Source organism: Emydura macquarii, unplaced genomic scaffold, assembly GCF_026122565.2.
Source record: "Emydura macquarii macquarii isolate MOO-44397 ecotype Brisbane River unplaced genomic scaffold, CSIRO-AGI_Emac_v2 contig_3390, whole genome shotgun sequence".
Classification (NCBI taxonomy): Eukaryota; Metazoa; Chordata; order Testudines; family Chelidae; genus Emydura; species Emydura macquarii.
The window spans coordinates 5498595-5521636 of NW_027133527.1; the positions used below are offsets into that span (position 1 = coordinate 5498595).

The following is a 23042-nucleotide window of genomic DNA, read 5'->3' on the forward strand; positions in this document are numbered from 1 at the left end:
TCATAGAGTCCACTCCTCTCTGGACCAGCTATAGGGCATATCTCTGATCAGTTCTCCTTCTCCCTTGGAGAGCCCTGGAGGAACTTGGTTTCCTCATTGAGACCCCAGTGTTTTACCATCCCAGACCCTCCTCTCTGTCATCTTCCATCTCTGACCTGATTCTGCCCTCAGCCAGGTGCACAGGGTGATTGATGGACAATAAAATAAACCTCTCAGAAACACTCACAGCTATTCTTTGTGCATGACAAATTAAACCTCCACTAACACCATTGTTGACCTCAACTGTGACTTGAAGAGGTCATCTCAGAAAGGCTGAGAGCAGGTGACTGACCACTTACCATTCCCCTGCCTGCACACACAACGTCCTGTTTTCGGTCTCTACCTTTTAGCGTGTGAAATTTCAGTGCAAGGCAAGGTGGAGTCTAAACAGAAAAGCATAAAGCTGACCCCTCCAAGAAGAAAAATGCATTCAATAAAGGGACTCTGTATGGTCGGTTAGGCCCAAAACGCAGGGTGTGGTTCTGTGTGTTTCTTTAAACTGCCTCCAGAGTGTTGGGAACTCAGACACAAAAGCCCTGGAGGGAATCAGAAAGTGAAATTGGCAATGTGCAGAATGTGAAACTGACTGAAGTCAAGGGGGGGAGGAGGGGAATGGTAGACAGTCTTCAAGTGAACTGAGCTCATTGTGTTGCGCCCTGAATGAGGGCTGGCGACTGTAGTCACTGAAGCAGCTGTTGGGGAGTTGTGTAGTGTAAATCTTTCTGTTGAGTTTCCACAGCAGGATCCTGGTGCTGCAACAGTGCTGGGCTCCAAAATATATCAGTGTCATCTTGGCTGTAGTTCAACACTGGTTCCTGGAATGTAAAGGTGGAAAGTGAATATACCCGTTGGGAAGCAGAAAAGACTAAAATCCCAGCTGAGGTTTATCTGGTTCTTATGAGAATGGACTCTGTTTGCACAGAGGCTGACACCTGACTAGTTAATTGTGCAGAAACCTCTCGTTAATCAAGGCGAATGACGTTTATGATGCTGAGTCCATGGTGGAATGTGCTGTTGGGTGTTTTAGTTGCAAAATGGGAATGAATGAGCATTTACTCTGTAAGGCCAGGTCACAGCAGCGAACCCTATAAATCTGGCAAAGGGAACAGTGCCAAGGGCCCAGAAATGAGCTAGAATATGCCTAGAGCAGGCTGTATCAGTAGCCATAGGATTGCCAACTATAAGTGTTCTAAAGTCATGTGGAGTCTCCAACAATCATGAGATTTCAAAAAACCCAATAGTTGGGTTCTTTTTATATTTGCCTCCTGGTTTTTGATCCCATAGGATTAATGTTTTCAAACTTTTCTCTGCCACTATGAGGCTAGAAATGTATTTATTTGTAATGAAATTCTCACGTATCACCTGACTCCAGGAGCTGGGGCTTTAAGAAAACCCCCAAATATTGTGAAAGCTGTGAGAGGCGCTGTACGAACCCAGAACAAAATGACAACCTAAGCATAAGGCAAGAGACAGCAGTTTGATACAGACAGACCGACAGGAGAGCAAGGAAACAATGAGACAGTACTAATCAGCATACTAAGAAGTGATCTCTGCACACCAGCTGCCTAACCGCTGCTAAATTTTTTGTAGGTTTCATGGTAAAAATTAAAATGTAGCGAGACTCCAAGTCTCTGTGAAATCTGAGAGAGAGAATGCACCTGAACGAACGTGTGAGTGTGTGTGTGTGTGCGCGCGCACAAAATTAGTGCTTATGTTACTGGAATATGAAACACCATTTATTTGTATTCCACTTTATCAAACCTAGTGATCAACAGTTGTCATTGGACACTTAGTTAGAATATCACTTAAATAATATATACATATTGGCAGAGTAACAGCAGGCCCCGCTTGATCTATTATACACATACATAAAGAGAAGAATACGTATGCAACTGGCTGAAACATTCTTATTAATGCAGATCACTTTTGCACCATTGTAAGTCTGTTCCACATGTTCATACTGGGACCAGATAACACACCAGTCTTCTAGAGAAAATCATCTAAGGATCCTAGGCCGATTTTTAAAGGTATGTAGGTGTTGCTGCGCTCAGTGTTTCAACACCTAAGTCTCCGTTTCAGAAGTGATTTATGCACTTAGGAACCCATTGACTGCCAATGGGATCTTGGATCCCAAGTGCCTAAATTCCTTTTGAAAATGAGACTCCGGCTTCTAAATCGGTTAGGTGTTGTAACGCTGAGCACAGCAGCATCTGTAAAAATCTAGGCCTTAGTGCTTTTGCAAAGAGTAAACTTCTCCTGTGAGCTAGGAGCTGTTGTTCTTCTCAGTGCGCAAATGGGGAAACAGAGGCATAGGTCAAAGAGGAAATACATAGCTGAGCTGGCAATAGAAACCGAGTCTTGGATTCACCGAAGCACTGGTGCACTTAAATCTAACACTCTACAGCAAAATATCTGAGCATGTGCCTGAGTCCCATTGAACTCAAAGGGACATAAGCATGTGTTGGAAGTTAAGCGTGTGCTTCAGTGCTTTACTGAGTTGGGATCAAAGTCCAGAATCCTTGTTTTAACCACTAGAGAATACATGGATTCATTGTGGGTTTTTTGTTTTTGTTTTTAAAGCCAGAAGGGACCATTACGATCATGTAGTCTGACCCCCTGTATAACACAGGGCAGACAATGTCACTTGCTAATTTCTGCATCAAGCTCATGTGGTTGAACTAGAGCATATCTTTTTTAGAAAGAGAGATGTCTGGTTTCAGTTTAAACTGATGGTTTAATCGGCCACCATCTTTGACAAGCTGTTTCAGTGGGTAACTGCCCTCTCTGTTAACAGGGCTCTTCCTCCCTCTACAATAATAGTCTTGTCTTCTAGAGCTTATTCCTAGGAAAATTCTGTGTTTACTAAAAGACCTGCGACCGAGACCTTCGCTGGAACCCGTGGTCTGGGGAGGAAGAGACTGGGATCACTAACACCGTAAATGTAGTATGGTGGATCAAGTCTTTGGGAGTTTATTCTGGACTTTGTGGACGAGCCGGAAGTGGGAACATAGTTATCAGCTATAATGATCATGTACCTCGTTATTTGAATCTCAGTGTTTGATTTTAGGTGCCTCTGTCACAGTGGGACAACAGGTTCTAAGAGAAATCTGCAGACTTTCACTTTTTCAGCACCTTCCACTGCTATTCAAACTCCAGTTTTTTTTTACATGATGCATTAAAGAGATTTCAAAGTTTTTGCTTTTGCTTCTTAAAATAGCCTGTTTTAAAGTCATGAAAAGAACACCCCAGGCATGTACCTTCTACATGAAAGAGGCAACCTTTTTTTTCTAAGCCCAGGCCCTCTGCATCCTTCAGGGTCGTTCCGAAAGCTCAGAGCTCTGATATTATTCAATCAGTTGAATCATTTCCTGTTTTCTGCAGTTTTTGAAGAATTCTGTAGGGCAGGCTGGAAACATTTGCAAATACGGGTGAACTTACTGCTCCGAGGCCATGGGAAAGATACTGGGTTGCTAAGTTTGTGCAGATAGATGAGCAATGTGTGGCTGTTTTGTATCAGGCTATGTATATTGTGAATGTTACAGACATCTGTTACAGTCGTTTCCACTGCCAGGTAATTGAACTGGTTTTGAATTCCAATAGTGTTAGCGCTGTTTTGTCAATAGTACATAGCTAGCTAGTGCCTCAGGTACCTGCATTTTATCAGCAGATGTTAGAATTATAATACTTTCCTGTTTAAATTAACTTGCATTAATTCACTGAAACAACCGGTCATCTACATTTCATAACCTGGCCTAACTTAGTTTATTGCTAGGTTCAAGAGCCAGATTTTAACCACCAGAAGTAATAGCTGCTGTTCGTAATAGAATAGGGGTAATCAAGGAGTCACCCTCTTGACTTGTGGCTGGAGATCTCGGCTGCTGTAGGGCAGTGAAGCAGTTGTCTTTGTTTCACCAGGTGCCAGGGAAAGCTCCGATAAGATTTAGCACTTTACGCGGTCGCTTTCAAAGTGCGTCACAAAGGTGGGTGAGTATCATCATCTCGGTTTTACTGGTGGGGACGTCGAAATGCAGAGAGGCAGTGGGACTCGCCCAGAGAGCCCGGTCTAGAGCCTGCGTCTCTTGACTCCTCGTCTGCTGCCCTGTCCACAGGATCCAAGCTAGATACTTCGTTTACTCCTACAGCTAGGACGCGGATTAGTCCCAGCTTGATAGCATGGCAGAGCGGGCAAAGCTGGATGGCAGAGGGCAGTGGCATCATACCAGCCTCGAGTGAAGCTGTACACCCGGCTCCCAGTGAAGCTCCCAGCTGTACACCCAGCCAGCAGCCCCTGCTCTCCCATCACCCAGGGGTGAAAGGCTCTGGCAGTCAGCCATGTGCAGGGGCTAACAGCTGCAGCCCCAGCATGTGCATTGTAACCTTGTGATCTCTTGAGGGGTCCTGACTGCCGGTTTGAGAACCCCTGCCTTGGAGGCGTTTAGCGCCGTGCCTTACAGAGCCCCTAGGAGCTGAGACGCCACAGTTGGGGTTGAGTGGTTTGACAGGAGCTCAGGATCTGAGCTGGCGACGGCCTTTGGCCAGGTGTCCCAGTGAGTAGGGGGAGAGGTTCCTCCCCCCCACCCCCTTTGCCCACCCACATAGGGTTAGCTGCATCCTAGACCTCAGAGTCGCAGAGTGTGTGTGTGTCTGTGGGTGGGTGGGTGGTTTCTCTGGCCCTGTCTGCTCCCTGGTCTTTGGACTTTTTGTGCTCGTGGGCTGCCCTCCGTCAGTGTTTGGAAAGTGCCTAGCGTGTAGCAAGCACTACCGCACATCAGTAAGGAGCAATAAGCTGTGGGCTAGATCCTCCACTGGTGGACATCGGGGCAAGGCCGGCTCGTTAGCTGGGCTACCTCCACGTCCCTCCAGCTCAGGATATGGCTGTGTGAGTCTAGGACAAAGATTCTGGGCTTTGAAACAGATGAGCTTTCCGGCGCTAATACCGAAAGCAAAAAGCCCAGCTGAGACGCAGCCGGGTGCGTGTTGGAGCCAGTTACCGCTGGAGGCAGCTTTGCCTCAGTTTAAAAAAACCAAACCACCCCCGGATTGTCCTTTGTCTTTTGCTATTTTGTATTTTCAGCCGCATTGTTTCCCAGCTTGCCCGGGCGGTGTAATTAAAGCAGTGGCAGCGCAGGGTGATGTCTCCTGGAAGCAACGCTTGGTGCTGCAGAGAAGGGAGTGAGAGAACTGACTCTCTCTGGGCTGCATTCCCTGGACGGGTTCCAGCCCTGTCAGAACCCAGTGTGAACCCCAGAGCCAGGGCTGACTGTTGCTAAAAGACAACAAACGGGCATTGATAGTAGCATTTCGTCTTCCTCTCGTGGGAGATGTGAACACTTCCGCTGCAGAGCCTTTCCCATGTTCCGCACCCCGAAACTCCTGGGGGGCTTTAAAGGAGGATCTAGGAGTCCTCTCTGGTGGGTAGGAGGCTTGGTGGGTTTTGTTGTAAGACGTCAGACAGCAAGGAATTTCATTTGTCTGAGTTTTGCTTCGTTCAGAGCTGCAAAAGGAACGCACTTGGTTAGAAAACCGAAGCCATTTCATGTCACTTCCCTGCTTCCCTCGCCACAACGGCCGCAGTACAGATACAAACTTAAATGATAGGGCACGAAATGATTTGATCCAGTTTATATTTCCAGCCACCAAGGCAACAGTTGGGAATGCCAGATGGGGGTGTGAGAGGAACAAATTGGTTTGAACAAACATCAGTTTACTGCTTTATAAAAAGCCTTTAACCCAGTGTATTTCGTCTTCAATCCTCAACCCTTCCCACCTTCGTGCCTGTATGTAAATGTAACATCTATGAAATTTTTCACGCATAACTTGTGTTAAAGTAAAGTCTGCAAACAGAGCAAAGCTTGAACACAATACCAGAGCGTAGCTAGCTCACTAGGAATAAAGGAGTGGACAGTACAAGTGACACATTGTCTTTCCAGAGAACAAAAATAGGGCCCGTGAGGATTATATTGCCGGACGAAGTCCCATTTACAAATTGTTCAATAAGGCATCCCTGGGGCATTATAGGAGTAAAATACTTTGTATACACTTGTGTATTGCTCACGGTCATGGTGATCACCAGATTCTGGGTCAGGAATACAGTTCAAACAACATCTCACTGACACTGTCCTCTTGTTATTTCTATTGAAAACAGACTCTAGGATTTCAGAGCTCTTTAAAAAAAAAAAAGTCAAACCCAGCCCTACTAATTTGGCCTCTCTAAAACGTATTTATAAAGCAGAATGGATTATAGTCCCCTGCACCTTCCCATTGTCTTGCCGTGATGCATCACGGAGGAGCAGAACTCTGTGAATAATGAATTTTTTCAATTCACTGGCAATTCCGAAAAATCAGGGGGAAAAAAAAATTCATTTTGAGTCAAACGGAAAATGAAATTTTTTAGAACTTTTGGCAAATCAAAAAAATGCCCAGTGGGCATTGGATCAGACACATATTATTTTCCAGGGTTATACTCCCTGAGAAAAATCCCTTCTTTGAAAGGATAACTGAGAAGAGGTTAGAATCCTGTTAGTAAATTAACAGCTTCATCATTCCAGCTGGGGGATGTGCATTCTGTCATAGAATCATCTTGAGTAATTGGATTGTTTACATGATACGTTTTTCCTGTAATAATCAGACATCGAACCTGGGGGTGTCGTCAAGAGGTAATTATTGTCTTGACAGGGGTGCTGGGAAATGAGAGAACTCTTGAAAATTGATTGGTCTCTTCACCACCTTTCATTCTCCATGCAAGATCTGTCCAAGCACCGTGTTAATTCAGGCCAGCCAACAACCGGAACAAAAAGAGGAAATTCATAACATCTAAAAAGTCCAAACAAAAACCCTACCCCAAGCAGAGATTTGACTCTGAAACGGAAGAAGTCCCAGTGACTCCATGAAGTCTATGATGCTGGGCTGTGGTATAAAACCCTAGGGTTGGTTGATGGATCAATAATAGATTACAAATGTTTTGGATGAGAATATGAGTGTAGAGTTAATGTCACTGTAATCTTCACAACATCCAGGAGAGGCAGTAAGTTTTATTTCCCCATTACAGATGAAGAAACTGAGGCAAAGAGATGGGGTGAATTGTCCAAGGCCACATAGTGAGGTGGTGGCTGAGAACGCATGACTTTCTAACTCCTCGCCACTGTGCTGGTTACTCCAGGCTATCTCGCTGCCCATAACAGGACTTTTATCTTGATGGTGACCCTTTCACATACTCCCGCAATTTGCAGCAATTAGTTTTACTTTGTGTAGTTTGAACGTGCCATGGAACGAAGTGACCTGCCATAAGAATGGAATTCTCCTCCGCTCCGATGTAATTCTTGAGTCTGAAAAACAATCTGCCGAGCGTACTAATCTGTGGTTGCGCTGCCATCAAATTGCCCTTGGTGCCAGGTGACGTTGGCCGTGTCGCACTCTGCAGACGTCCAGCATGAAGAGCGAGGCGGTCCATCTGGCTGCTCGAGAGGCAAACGCCGTAAATCATCTGGCAAATGGAGTTATCGCTGCCCTGTCATCGCCAGCACACGGCTGCTTCGTTCTCGGTTCAGGGAGGGCAGCTGTGGTGCCGGTTGCTTGCGTCTCTGTGAGGAGCTTTGACAGCCTGTAGCTGGAGACATTTTTGATGTGATTATGATGTTAGGGAAAAAGGCGACTGAAGCTGTTTATGGGGCTTTTAATTTCCTATAAGCTTGGCAGGGCGAGAGCAGTTAGGGCTTCTGATTGCTTCGGGAGCAGTCCTTATCTGCCAGATAAGGGACCGCAGTCAGAATGCAAGCCAGGGAGGAATCTAGGGCTTCACCCTGTGATTTATATCGGCAGCAAAGAGGCTGCTAGCAAACAATAGCGACCAGGGGTGACCTTCCATCCGAGTCCATCCTCAGACGTGAGCAATACTTTCTTTTTATCCTCCCAGTCTACTGTGGCTGCAAGGAAAGGTATTATGTTATTTTATCCTTCCTTTTAAGCAATCCCATGAGTAACCACCGTCACCAGCACCGCAGCCATCCCTTATCATTGGCGTGCTGACTTTTTCCTCTTTTATGCAACATCTCAGTGAGCCCCTGTGGGTCCTTCCATCTCTTGACTGATCAGTTTGGAGCTGGTTGTAAACTTTCCCCAGTGAAATTCTTTTTGGGGGCGGAAGGAGCCTTTTTGTGGAAAAATGTTAATTGTGGTAAAAAAAAAATGTCGCCATCTCTAATGTCAATGTATCTGTCCTCCTGCTTGTTGTGTAGCAACTGGTGTTCCCCTGTGATCATTTTCCTGATCTGCAAATGGAGATAATGCACACCTACCGCTCAGGGGAACTGTCAGACTAAATCAGCTAGTAATATTAGGGAACGTTCATATCGCACTTTTCGTCCATAGATCTCACAGTGCTTTACAAAGGGAGGGCAGTGTCGTCACCCCCATTTTACAGGTGGGGAAACTGAGGCACAGCGCATTAAACTGGCTTACGGTCATCCAGCAAGCCCGTGGCAGAGATGGAAGTAGAATGCAGGCCTCCTGAGTTCTGCTTCCCTGCTCACTGCTCGAGTTTGTGAAGTGCTTCGCTCTGCTGAGGGTGGGTTAGGAAAGGGAGCGCTGTTATTAAGTATCATTATTATTGCACAGGAAACAGCCAAAATGTAAAAAAAAAAAAAAAAAAAGAGTGTATTTTATAACAATGATCCAAACCCCATAATTACACTAGTGTCAGCGGAAGGTCACCAGCTCCTTTCACGCCTATCCAGAGGGCCAGCACAAGACCTATGCAGCACTAACGACCCACGGAAAGCCCTCAAGATAGAAGACTGTGTACATGCCTCGTGCTTGCCCTCTGCGTGGCGTGAATTGTACACTGCGTCGAGCAGCCTGCAGCTTTCTGCTCAGCCAGGGTGTTGTCTGTTGCTTGTGCTCTGCCTAGGGCAGCAGGACCGAGGCGCACAAAGTAATTCATGCAGAGACGAGGCAAAGGGGGCAGGCGTTTGCTTGCGTTTCCAGCGCACCTTCTGCCGGCAGCTAAATACCGTTGTTTGAAAGGAGGCTGTCTGTCCCCTTTTGTGTGCAAATCACAATCTGATACCAGCACTAAAGACAAAGCCGTCTGTTGTTGGGGAAATGGGTCGCTCAGGGGATTTGGAATGGCATGCCAGGCTGCTGGGTAACTCCAGACCCAGGTTGGTGACTTCAGTCCAGCTCCTTGCAGACTGACAGGCCACATCATAGTTGGTCCTAGTGGCTCTCCTTTCTGGGCAGCCCCGCAGGACTGCCACGGATTGAATGGGCCACAGAGATTCCTGCATGGGTCAGGCTGGAGGCATGTGGCTTGGGAAGTGAGAGGGGAAGTTTGCACAGACCCTGCTTGTCCTCTGCCTGTTCCGCGCATGAATTGACCCCACCTGCTCATCTAGGGTGACCAGATGTCCTGATGTTATAGGGACAGTCCTGATATTTGGGGCTTTGTCTTATATAGGAGCCTATTACCCCCCACTCCTGTCCCGTTTTTTTTCCACTTGCTATCTGGTCACTCTATGCTCGTCCCAATAGGGGAGGTGCAGCTGGCTTTTAAATCTACAAATTAGATCTCATCAGAACTTTTTCGTCGCATTTTTTTCTCCGAAAAATGGCTTTTTGACCAAAACAAAAACATTTCCACTGAAAATTTCCATTTGAGTTGAAACTTTCTGATGTTTCATAAAGAAATAACACCCAAAATACTTTACCAAAACCAGAGGATGATGATGATTTATTATTATTTACAGAGAACATGACAATTTTTAACCAAAAAAATCAGTTTTTTGGTTTCTGGTTTTGTTTGTTTTTTGTTTTCAATGAAAAACCAAAAAACGTTCCCAGAAAACTTGTACAAAATTGTTTTTGTTTGTTTCCCACACAAAAAAGAATTCCCATTTTTGGAGCAGCTCTAACCTACGTACGTATCACTCCACCGCTGTGTTGCTAATGAATTAAAGAGAACGGTCATTGGCTTTGCAGACCTTCTGAAATCCTAATATCTGCTGCTCCCCCTGCTGGCTTTGAATCATTTCTGAGCTGAGCCATGAGCCCAGCCATTGCAATAAAGCAATTTCTTTCAATGCTCACGTGAATGAGGGAAAGTGCTAAACATACCACATGCTCCTGAAATTTTAATCTGTTGCCTACAGCAAGCTTTTATATAGTCAAAGTTTATTTTCCACGGACCTATAATAGCTTCATGGGACCCCAGATGGATAAACCGACGTGTTTGTTCAAGCTGCACTGGCGAGACAGGCTCAGTTGTAATTACAAACAAAATAAATAGAAGAAACCCAGCCCCTGTGCAGGATAGAACAGCAGCAGTGGGTGAGCAGCCCTCCGTGGCCAATCCAGACTAAACACAATGAAAACTGGCTGGTGAAAATGTCCCAGGGGCTAGCTGATGTTGGTGGCAAGTAGAAACTGTTTCAGTGATAACTAGCACTGTCTGCTGTCGGTTAGAACAAAACTTTCCAGCCACGCCTGCCAAATTGCTTTACTGTGAGTCAAGTGGTAGAGCGGGGATGAGAACCCAGGATCCTGATGCACCGTCCAGTGCTTGGGGTCCTCCACCGAATAACTAGGCTCCACCCTCCCTATGTGCGTGTCCTGACGTGGAAGTTGGCCGAGGCTCTGGCCCCCCAGCGTTTAGACGTTTCTCCAAACTCTGTGGCCCTCTTGGGTCTGCACGGTTGGCCTGGAAGTCCTGGTGAGGGTGGGCTTTTACAGGAGTGTCCTGATCCTAGCGATCCTGCGGGAAGAGGTTTTGCTGCGAGGGGCATGGAAACAGCAGCAAAAATGAGCAAGAGATGGGAAGTGGTTGTACAGGAAGCTAAAGATGCTGGCCCATGAAAGTCCGCGCCTTACAGCTGGTATCGTTACACCTCTGCCAAACGCAAGGATCTCTGTGTTCACAGATATTAATAAATGAAGCTCTGTAACCCCTCTGAGCTAAGGAAGTGTAATCTGCCTCTCATAGATAGAGAAACTGAGGCGTGGAGTGGGTAAGTGTCGGGTCTAAGGCGGCAAAGCCAGGAATAGAGTCCAGGTCTCTTCTGCGTTAGCCACAAGACCTTCCTTCCTCGTAGCCCAGCCCATGAGGTTCGTGACACGTTCAAGGTAATCGCCAGCCTGGGGTTTCATTGCCCACAGACCTCGCTTGTTTGGAAGGTCTTGTTCAGTTTCTGAATCCTGACCCAATATGAAGAGACTTGCAGAAGTACCTATGAAGCAACACGCGTAAGTTTCCCGTGTCTTTTATCAAGCCCATCCCAGGCCCCGTGTGAGGGGCCCCGGTAAGGTCCGTAGCATGTCCTGACAATTTCGGGCACTTTTTGCAAGAGTGAGTGTTGCTGACCGAAGTCCAACATGGACGATGACCGTCTACCTCCCTAAATTCCCCCTGCAGTCTCCTTTGGGTAAGGGGTCATTCTTCCATGGCCAGATCCCTACCCCATTGCACAGCATTTCTGTGCGGTCGCCTTGTCTCATCCTAGTGGCGAGGGAAGTGATCCTATGAGACCATGTGTGGACTGGCTGTCCCTTTTTCAGGATCCTTCTGAATGAAAGCAGCTATCTAAAGAGAAGATGTTGTTATAACCGTGTGCACTGGCTGCTTGACGTCAGCAGACCCAGGGCACGACCCTGCCTTAAATAAATAACTAAGGTTAATGCATTGTCTCCTAAATCCTGTGTTCTTCAAACAGGCTCTTGTTTCTCTGTTTCCTTTCTGCCTTGGTGGGGGGCGGAGGGGTCGACCCATGTGTTTAGAGGTGGGAGTCCAGACAAATGGATGTCTTTTATTTGAGCACTTTATGATTCAGGAAACGCATTTTTCTTTCTCGTATCAGAATGGAGTCGGACAATTGGCTTTTTAAAATAGACTCAATGAGAGGAAATGCATATGTTAATCTGTCCCTGTTTGGCTGGGAGCAGAGGGTCAGTATCGCAGATATGCAGTTTCCTTGTTGTTTTTGTTTCTAATTGTTGCATCTGCTTTATTAAAAAAAAAAAAAAAAAAAAAAAAAAAAGGCGGCAAATATAAGACTGTGGCTTTTATTCTTTTCCCTCAGGATTTAAATGGACAAACAAAGGAGCTGCGTCCTCGACTCTGTCACCTTAAGAAAGGCCCCAACGGCTATGGCTTCAACCTCCACAGTGAGAAGTCCAGACCCGGGCAGTTCATCCGGTCGGTGGATCCAGATTCACCAGCCTCGAAAGCGGGCCTCCGACCCCAGGACAAGCTTGTAGAGGTGGGGGCTTGATGGCAGGCAGCCGGGTGGTGGCTCTGGGGGTCTGTCGTGAAACAGACTGAGCGGGTCAGGGAGGGAATCCTTGTTCTCTCCCAGAGATGTTGGCCGTCACAGCACAAGCAAACGGCTCTGAGGCCCAGCTCCTCAAAGGTATTTGATCTCACTTCCTCGTCTGTGTCCTTAAAACCCAGCAACCCTTCCCAGGGCAGAGAAAGTGAAGGAGTCTCTCTGGGTCATTTAACTCCTCCTTTCAAGGATCCGGCAGCGGCTGGGCGCCACTGCAGAGTGTGGTTATGACGATGCTTCACTGTATCGGCTGGTGCAGATGTCCGTCTGCTCCATCTCCTGGGAGGGAATCAGCATTGCTCCCCTGGATTAAGCTCTGCAGTTGATGAAATGCAGCCGGTCTGCAGTCTGGTCTGAATTCTAAAGTCCCTTGTGAGCTAGACCCTTCCCCTGCCCATTGGTGAGGGGTGGAATGGTTTAATGGGCCTGCAGAGAGCCAGATGCCACAGGCTTCCTTCCTCCAGCCTCTCTGCTTTCCTCAGCTGTGCCTCCTGGGCTCTAACTCGATTTGAGATCTCCAAACTTGAGGGCCCCTTTTACACAGAGATGGGGGATGAGCTGTAAAGTCCAGATCTGGACTCCCCCCAGTTTGGGGGCAATGTGTGTCTGGATCCAGGATTTTGGATTGAGCCCATCCCTGCTTTAAATACATCCTTGGCCCAGACATCAGCAGGAAACAGGCCTTATATTTGGTAGCATTTCCCTACAACACCCAGGAGTGAAGTGCAGGAAATTTTCTGCTTCTTCTGCAGCGTCAGCTATTGGGCTGCCCCTGTGATGCGACTTTGGTCCTTTTAGATAAACGTCTGACCCTTACGCAGCCTCTTCCATCCCCAGAAGTCCCAGCGTACTTTGGGGATGATTGACAGAACTCTCTCTCTGGTTTGCACTGAGGGTCTCTCGCAGATTCCATGCAGTAGCTTCCAGTGACCTGAGTGAAGGGGTATCAGCCAAATGTGGCTAGAGAAGCTCTGCTGGAAGTATAGGAGAATTTTGTCCTATGGTTAGCCATTGTTTACCTATCACTTAAGTGCAGCCACCTCTGTATGGCAGCTGTTTAACAGTACACAACAATGCTGCCACACCTCAGTTTAGGACAGGAACTGAAGCCTAATGTATCCAGTCGAAACCGTAGTAATGAACTGTGCTAACAGATTTTAAAACATGACGTTGTGGATTGTGGTGGGTTAGTACAAATAATCCTTTAAAGGAATTTGCTCTTCACTAAATTGTGAACAATAGAAATAGTTTAAAAGGATAGAACCACAGAATTACAGAATGTAATTGCATTAATTTAGTTTGTGTAATTTTTACTACTCTATAAGAATGACCATCAAAAACTCTGCACGCTTTTGATGGTATTTTAAAAATACACCAATAGACAAACAGAGCTATCCATTAACCCAAGATCGAATTCTCCAGCAACAACTTACATGGTTATTATTTAAAATTTATATTGTGGTAGCACGCCCAGACCATCCAAGTGGGTGCCCCATTGTGTTTGGTGCTGTACAAACCTATAGTGAATTGCAGTCCCTGTCCCAAAGAGGTTACAAATGTAATTTAAACCCTCCTCCCTGGAATCCCACACCACCACAACTCGGCCCTAAGAACCGCCTTCCAGGCTGGGGAGCAAAGATGGGTCTCTTGCAGCACACTCTGAAGGTTAGCAAACTCCTTACTAGCAGTGGAAGTGAGTTCCAAAGGCCCAGCAGGGTGAGTGGGTAAGAGTGTGCATTGAGATCCTGGTACAGCAAAGCACTTTGCCTGGCTTCAACCCCGTGAATAATCCCATTGATGTCAATGGGGATCACCTGTGCACTTTAGAGTCATAGAAGATGAGGGCTGGAAGGGACCTCAGGAGGTATCTAGTGCAACCCCCTGCTCAAAGCAGGACTAACCTCAGCTAAACCATCCCAGCCAGGGCTTTGTCAAGCCTCAGCTTAAAAACCTCTGAGGATGGAGATTCCACCACCTCCCTAGGTAACCCATTCCAGTGCTTCACCACCCTCCTAGTGACAATGTTTTTCCTAATGTCCAAGCTAGACCTTCCCCGCTGCAACTTGAGACCGTTGCTGCTTGTTCTGTCATCTGCCACCACTGAGAACAGCCTAGCTCCATGCTCCCTGGGACCCCCTTCAGGTAGTTGAAGGCTGCTATCAAATCCCCCTTCACTCTTCTCTTCTGCAGACTTAGGTAGGCACGTGCCGACTGGCTTTGCTGAATCGGTGCCTGCCTGCAGTCTGTCTCCCTAAGTGACCCGTTAAAGGAATGTATTAATTGGTGCTGGGCGGGTCCCAGATTATCTTGATAGTTGGAGAGGGACAGTTGTACCCTAAATACCTCTGGAGCCCAGGTGCATGGTGTAGTGAGCCCTGCCTGCCCCCTGCCCTGAAATCTGCTCTTCGTCAAGGCCTGAACACACTCTGGGCACCCGGACGTTTATTGCATTAGCAGTGCCTGTGCCTGGGCAGAGGAGAGCGGGTGGGGAGGGAGCCCTTTGTGGCCGTGTTATGTCACCGCCAGGTATTTTTTTATTTATTTATCCGTCCCCGGCACAGCCCCCGACACGCATGGAGAGGCAAGAGGCGATACGGAGCCTTCGGAAACCTGATCCGCGCGCGCCGGCTCTTTGGGCTTCAATAAATATTTGATGCTCAGCAGCTCCCCTGTGCCGAGGAGTTTTACCGGCGTGCCAGGGATTGTGGGTAAAGAGCGGCTCCCTGCTTTGTCTCCGAAGGCAGAGTTTCAAAGCACACCTCCGCATCAGCCTCTCCGCTCCGCGGGAATCGCGGAGCTGGCCCGGATGTGTGTTTGATCCGGGGCGAGCGCCAGGTGGCCGCTGGTGTGAACGGAAAAGTGTCGCCAAAGCCTCACGGGGTAACCAGGGTTAAAAAAGCCAGGAGCTCCCTGATCATCGCTACGGGCCACCCAGGTGCCCCCATTCCCAGCCTGAGCCACCCTTCGGCCCCTGCGCCAGCCGTGCCCGGAGGCCTGAATTCACTTAGTCTCTGCAGCAAGAGTTACGGGAGAGAAGGCAGCCGGCGTTGCTAGGATATGGAGAGGCGGCGGAAAGCCGAAGTGTCCGTTTGCCTTTCACGCGTTGGTTGCAGGTGGCAGCTGTGCTTGGCCCTTGTATTGCAGCGGGCCAGGATGCTGACGCCGGTTTTGCAGAATCCATCCCTTCGAGCCCAATGCTCCCAAATGTAGGGGGGACGCTTGAGCTTCACAGCTGGCCCCCGCCTCTGTATTTGTGGAACTAACTAGCCCGTTGTTTCCTAGGCGTTTCTCTCTCCCCAGCCCCTAGGTGGGGTCTCCCTCCATTTGCCAGATAGGATCCCCTCATGATGTGACGCTAAATGGCAATGCTGCAAGACTGTGGGTGTCCCTGTGGCTGGAGGCTTTTAAATCCAAACCAACACACCTGGGCCTTTGGGGGAAGGCAGGTTTTACCCAGCCATATCATGACCTGTCTAGTGGGGTGCAGCTGCCAATACCTGAATCTTTAGGGTAAGGTGAAACCTCATGCAAAGGTGCCTAGCCTCCCGGGAGCGAATCTGGAGTTAGAGCTAGCTCCAGCCTCCTTGGTTCTGTTCAAGGCTCTGCTACTGACGTGGTATGTAATGCCAGGCAAGTCACAGCTCAGCTCTGTGCCTCAGTTTCCCCATCTACAGCTGGGGGGAGATAATACTCACCTGCCTTAGGTGGGGGTAGAAGAGGAGTGCTTTGGAATCCTTGTATGAAAGGCCCCGCGAGAGAGTAAACTGCAATGCTGTGATGGTGTGGGGTTGGAAAAATCCTTCCTGACCTACTGAATCAATCAGCTGATGCCCTGAAAGATGAGGGCTGAGTTATCCTATTATACATGTGTAATGAAAGTATCATTGATTATAAAGTTATCCAGGCCTTTTAATAGAAACACAGTTCAGTAGCTAACGCTCTTTCTGCAGTGAACAATATCTTCGAGCGCTTTAGCTCATTCAAAACTCATTGTAATCTAGTAGCTAGACATTTCTAGCGAGCTGCATAATTTCATTACCATTTGTATTTGTAGAGTGCACATTTACAAGTGGGAGGATCAACTATATCTATTGCGCTACCGTTAAGACTAAATCAACACATCTGTTCTGAAAGCTATTGAGCCGTCTTTTTAACATGCAAAGTGCAAACCTGCTGAGGAAAGGGGTGGTTTGCGTTCTTGTAACCGAATGAAAAGCATGCAATTAAAAAATTAGTGCTAAAAATGGTTCATTGAGCAGAACGAATGGAAGCGGCTGTACCAATAAGCAATGAGTGGTTCAGCAGCATCAGGATCTTTTCACTTGGGACAATGAGCGCGCTCACTCCACACCAAGAATAATGCTCAGCGATCACAATTGTTCCTCCTTTGTTGCATAGAATAATGAAGAGAATAATATCTCCGTCCTTTACAGGCACCAATTAGCATCCAACAAAGGACAGCGATTAATCAGTGCAGCAGAGATGCACCACTCTGTGTAGCCAGAGCAGACATGGGAGCAAATAGTCCATCCTTTACTCCAGTGTGAGGTTTTTGTTACGTTTTTAAAGAAGGCCACGTGGCATTTGCTCTCGGAGACCTGCAGTAAAGACCTGACTGCAGCCTTCCCAGCTGTGGAGCTCTGGTCTTGTGGTCAGAAAGGACTGACCAGTGGCTTGTCCTGGGAAGGGGAAGATGATAGTGGGATCTGTTGGGCTGTAATGTAGTCGCCCAAGGGACATAGTTATGGGGGCATTGGCCATTTAGAACTGCACTAGGCAAACCATTGGAGAGTGTGCTGTGGGGTAGGGGACTGCAGTGGCCAATGGGGGTAGACTAGGTGTGGCCTGATGGACTTTGCCCACCTCTGGCACCAGTGAAGTAGACGAATTTTCAAAACCCCTTTGAAAGTTGCCCAGCCAGTGGCAGACCTGAGATTCCTGCTCCCATGACCAGGCGGAACATGCACATTCAGGATGCGGCCCGGGCAAAAAGCAGAGGTGACCTGGGAGTTGCAGTTTCTAACTAATGGAAGAGGATCTCACAAGGACCTTTTGGTGGCCATCTGAATGGAAGTTCACCAAGCTAAGCTCTGGGTACAGGCCCCTCTAAGCTGCCTCTGTTGGGTGAGCTTGGTAGGACATGGTGATGAGCATGAAAGCGCTTGTGTCCCCCTAGCTTCAAACCCACAAGGAGGGAGAAACCCATCTTGCTGAGGACTAGCGGCGCCTCTTGTGGGTGCTTGAGGGCCAGGAACTGGAAAACCGGGGTAACTCCTGAAAAAAACCCAACCTTTGAGGCTATTAATTTAGCTGGGAAAAGTCATGTGTGGAGTCATTCCTGCGGGTGATGTGAGGTGCCTGATACGGCTGTGTGCAGCGCAAAGGGTTTTACAAAAGAGAGGCTTGCGTGTGGCACTGAGCCTGGTACATAGCCCAAAAGCTGCCTACCAGCAAGGCTTAGGAAATCAACCTCTACTTTTCCCGGCACCCTGAGGGTGATGCTTGTTGTGTTGGTGTGTGACTTGCCCATCAGCACTCACCCCGCCGTGCTCCCTTTGCAGGTGAACGGGATAAACGTGGAAGGCATGAAGCACTCCGAGGTTGTGTCAAACATCAAGTCCAAGGAGAGCGAAGCCACGCTTCTAGTGGTGGATCCCGAAACGGACGAATACTTCAAGAAACTGGGGATAATCCCCATGGAGGAGCACATCAAAGGTGAGACCTTCCTTACTCCCCAGGGGACTGTACCCTGCTCCCCACAGCTGTTATGAGCTTGGGGTCGGACGTTCAGAAGTGATTTAGAACCACAGGTCCCAGTGACTTCCTCTTCCTGTCTAGGTGCGTATATAGCCCCTATTGCTGTCGTTACCTGAGCATCTTGCAGGTTTTTATAAATAGAAATAACAATACTTTCCCGGTTAGCCAAACTTTTTTTTTTTTTTTTTAAACAATGCATAATTAACCTGTGAAATTCTCTGCCACAAAATGTTGAGACAGATTTAAGTAGCCTTCCGAAGAGCATCAGACATGGGTATGAATAATGAGCATGTCATGTAGAACTAGTTAGGGTAAAAATTTATGAGAGACCTCAGTCCTCACGCTTCAGGACATAAAATGAACACTGAACTGCCTGAGGTTAGGAAAAAACGTCCACTAATAGCGGATTATTACATAACTGTCCAGGCGTTTCTTTCATCTTCCTCTGAAGCATCTGGCACTGTCAGAGGCAGGCTATTGGACTAAGTGAACCATTGTTCTGATCCAATATGGCAGTTGCTAAGTCCCAAAGATGATATGTCCCATATATAAGGACCGGGTAGGGAAGCTTGCAAGTCATTCCGCTGTTGTCCTGGGGCATATTTTCTTTTCCTTAGAATGTCTGGATTTGGACACCAGAAGAAAAAATGTAAAGATCCTTTAACTTCTCGTCGCCTTTAGAAAGCATATGCTCTCTCTCTCTCTCTCTCTCTCTCTCTCTCTCTCTCTCTCTCTCTCTCTCTCACACACACACACACACACACACACACACACACACACACACACACACACACACACACACACACACACACACACACACACACACACACACACAGCGCGAGCGCCATGTGTAAGTGAAGGAAGACATTTCACATGATAGCACTAGCTCTGATAATTGGGGCAATAAATATTATCCTTGCTCTTGAGAACTGGCAGAGAAGGCTGCCTATCTACTCTTTGACCTGCGGAGCTGCAGACTCCTGTGCTTGGAGAGATCTCTGCATTCCACCAAGCACACATTTCCCTCCTTGCTGGTCGGCTGAATGGGGAGCTCTGTTTTTCAACACAGCTGTTTCTTATCTAAGCTGAATTCTGGCCCCAGCAATCACTTGGCTCTTTCAACTATTCAGTGGAGAGAGCTGTCCAAAAAAACGGGTCAAACAATTCTAAGATCCACCCAGGAGGAAAGTGGTGTCAGATGCTCAGAATTCAAAACTGGAACAAACAGATGATGCGAGAGATACTCTGCTGTTGGCACACATGATAATGGAGCCCTTGTTCTCCACTTGAGGAGATGCAGCCAGTGTTACTGAGAAACGACTCATGTTCAGTTGTCTCTTCAAGCAGTGTGTCCTGGCGTCAAAACTCTGACTGCAGTACTAGAATGTGTTGTGTCACCTCTTTCTTTGTAAATGTCATGATCATTAGGGATCAGGCCTGTATCGCTGCTAATACAGGGACAGGCTGAGTTTAAAAACACCCAATTTGGGTTTTTGCACCACCCTAGACTCCAAATTAGGATTTTTGTGAGAAATGGCCCTGGCTTTCACTGATTGCTACTCATTTGAGACTTTGCAGCCTTGGCTTGTTTTTGGCAGTGCCAGGGGTTGGTTGAGTCCTGAAAGCTGGGCTGAAAACAGTCCTGAAATACTTTTGGCATTGGCACGATGTCACGGCTGACATGGTGATGCAGCGCCTTTGTATTAGAAGTGGCAACTTTGCATTCTCATGGTATGGAAATTGCCTGGAATTTACTCTGACACACAAAACACAGTCACCCAGGAAACTCACAGCCTACACCGAGGGATTACCTATTTCATACTGGCTGTTCCACGATTGGCACATCTGTACTGTTCAGTGATTGCATCTCATCTGTTCCAAGCTTCCTTCCTAACAGGGATGGGAAATGGTTGATTGGCGGCTCATCTAAGTTGTTGTCCTTTGTTAATAGTGCAGGATAATTGGAGGGCAGTGAAAGATATGTTACAAAAATGCAAAATGACTCCCAAAACAGGTTTCTCCCCCCACCCGCATTTTATTGTGAAATTCACAAGGTGACAATTGCAGTAAAGAATATCGCTTGGGACTACGAGTTTTCTGAGTCAAACAAGATCCATTTTTTGAGCAAAAATGGCTCTATGTCACATTTGATTCAGAAAAGAAGCTATTTCACCCCAAAATGAGCCACAAGGTGTCTTTTTTTGGGGGGTGGGGGTGTGCGTGTGTGAGAAATCAAATGAAACAAGGGGGAATTAAAAACAAGGTGGGTCACTGAAGAGAAACCTAAGCGAATGAATAGATTTTTGTAGGGGATCATAAAAAGCCTGGGGTGCAATCTGACTGTGACTTCAGGAGAACATACGTGCCACAGTTCATGTGGTCTGCAAAGAATGCTTCACTCTATTAACCCTGGAAATGGGAAGGCACATGAGAATTCCCAGAGTGGGTACGTTAGAGGAAGATCTGTCTGACGCACATCAGTCTCCTGTTAAATGTATTTACCGGGGCTTCCCTTTGCTTGGTCTACAGGTGCGGTGCCTCTGCCTATTACTAATGGGTCTGCACAAACCCAGGTGAGTGTCTGTCATGCGTGTATTCTGATGAATCAAATAGACTGATGGATGGAAAAGCACAGCAGAGGTCTAGCTATTTTTGAGAGGCAAATCTGGCCAGGGAGCAATGTCAACATCCCAGTTCACCTTGTTTTGGGAGGACGTGTGACCATGTAATTAGAGCAGGGGAGGTGGAATCAGAACTCCTGGGTTCTCAGCCCAGCTGCGGCTCTGACTCACCTTGCGGTCGGGAGCAAGGTGACCATGCCTCAGTTTGCCCAGCTGTGACGTGGGGCTGACCACTACCTCAGAGAGGGTTCTGAGGCTTATTTAGCTTAGATTAATTAACATATATTGAATTTGATTACTTCCCTCTGCAGTTTTTAATTCAAGGCTGGCTTCTGTGCTATTTAATTACGTGCTCCTGCATCAAGCATGGGACCCGAATAGTTGCTAAATTAGAGTAGCGACACAGGACCAAACTGCTCTGGGGTAAGTGGGTGGAGCTCCACTGATCCCTGAGGAATTGTAGCTGGATCCTGCCTCCACCACGTCTGCATTGGAGGAGTCTGTGTAATTTGCTAGTAAACATTTGAATTTTTTTGTCACTTGAATTTACAGTTCCCCTGCGTCAGTCTCTTTGCTTTGCAGCCAGCCAGGTGTTTAGAAAAAAACAGACGTGACTCTCCACCTAGCAGAATGGGCTTTGATCTTATCCCATGGGGCTGTAAACGCCACACAGTGTTTTTCAGCTCACTTTATGCTGTATGTGTGTGTGTACATGTTAACACTTCCATTTCTAACAGCTGAACGGAGGATCCATGTCTTCATCCCACAGTGATCTCCAAAGTCCCGAGAAGGAATCCGAGGTAAAATATACATTTTTACAAGTTTTCGTTTCCATATTATAGAAGAATGCATATTAAAAACCCTTTCAGCTTTAGGTTCAGATTTGGGTATAATTGTATTCTGCCTCTTTAAAGCCATGTCTACACTGCCTATGTCGGTACAACTTACATTGCTTATGGGTGTTGTAAGCCATACGATATAAGTGCTAATGTGAACTAGCATAGAGTGTCTTCACCAGATGTGCCGCAGCAGCGCTGTGCATGTAGACATGACCTAAATTCTCCCAGTAATTAGAAAACAAGATTTTTCTGCACTTCCTGCCCTAAACTAGCATGTAGTATTATTGTGAGCTGTTAAACAGCTGCCAGGTTCCAACCCAGAGGTGGCTGCATTTCCACGATGGGTGAGCAATCTCTATAAATCATGAAGGGCTCTGGGATCCCATGGGATGAAAGGTGTTTGGGAAATGCAAGATGATGATGTTATGAAAATGTAAATGTGGGGGGGGGGGGAAATCAACTGAAAACTAGCAAATGAAAAAAACCCAAACCCATAACTAAACGTTTAATTACATTCGAAGGGGGGAGGGGAGAGAAACTAACCACCACGATGTTGCCTATTACTGTTCTTCTGCATTCAGATGTGCAGAAGCTAAAATGTGCAGGGTTTGATTAAATGGAATTTAAAGGGACTATTGAGAGGCTCGAATTACTTGGATTGCTTCTGTCTCTTTTGAGCGAACCACGGACTCCATGCGCTGGAGTCCAAACTGTGCATTCTTTCCACTCTTTGTCAGGGGTACAGGAAAGCTTCCTGGTTTCATGTGACCTCTGCCAAAGGCAGCAGATGTCCCTCATTAATACAGACAAGTTTTGCAAGGATTCTGGTGCACTGTTGTGATGCTTATTTGTTTACTGAGTTAGGCCCCCCGGGTGACAAAGACTTACGCATGCACTTAACTTTGTGTACTGTGAGGGCATGGTGAACAAAGTTGAGCTTGATGCGTGGAGAAGGAGGGCTCTGCTGCACAGCAGTATTTGGACTTCTCAGCCTCTCTCTTCCAGAAAAGGACACCCAGAAACCAGCAGATTTAGGAAGCATAATACAGAACCAAAGCTTTCTGTAAGCAAAATGTCACGAGTCACGCTGTATCCTAAATTATTTGGCACCCAAAGGGAATATAAATGTGTTAGAGGTAAACTTGGGTCTAAAACAAGGGACAGGTGAGAGGCAGAGTAATAACTATGAAGGAGCTCGTTGATAACATCATTAAAACGGGTCAGCTGGTACTACAGAATTAGCCCGGCACAAGGGTTTAAGGTAAAGGTATACATTCAGCTAATTTCCAGAGGGGTAGCCGTGTTAGTCTGTATACAGCAAAAACAAGGAGAGTCCTGTAGCACCTTCAAGACTAACACATTTCTGTGGGCATAAGCTTTCGTGGGCTGCATCTGACGAAGTGGGTTGCAGCCCACGAAAGCTTATGCCCGCAGAAATGTGTTAGTCTTGAAGGTGCTACAGGATGCCCGTT

The 23042-nt window shown here is 47.1% G+C and overlaps 1 protein-coding gene across 1 annotated transcript in view; it reads left to right on the plus strand.

Moving 5' to 3' along the window:
• The window catches only part of NHERF2 (NHERF family PDZ scaffold protein 2), a 95095-nt gene that overhangs the window by 67467 nt on the left and 4586 nt on the right, over nt 1-23042 (plus strand). The window contains exons 3-6 of the mRNA XM_067534232.1: nt 12108-12287; nt 17915-18068; nt 20640-20683; nt 21469-21531. Coding sequence (XP_067390333.1) covers nt 12108-12287; nt 17915-18068; nt 20640-20683; nt 21469-21531 — 441 coding nt within the window. The remainder of the gene's footprint in view (nt 1-12107; nt 12288-17914; nt 18069-20639; nt 20684-21468; nt 21532-23042) is intronic.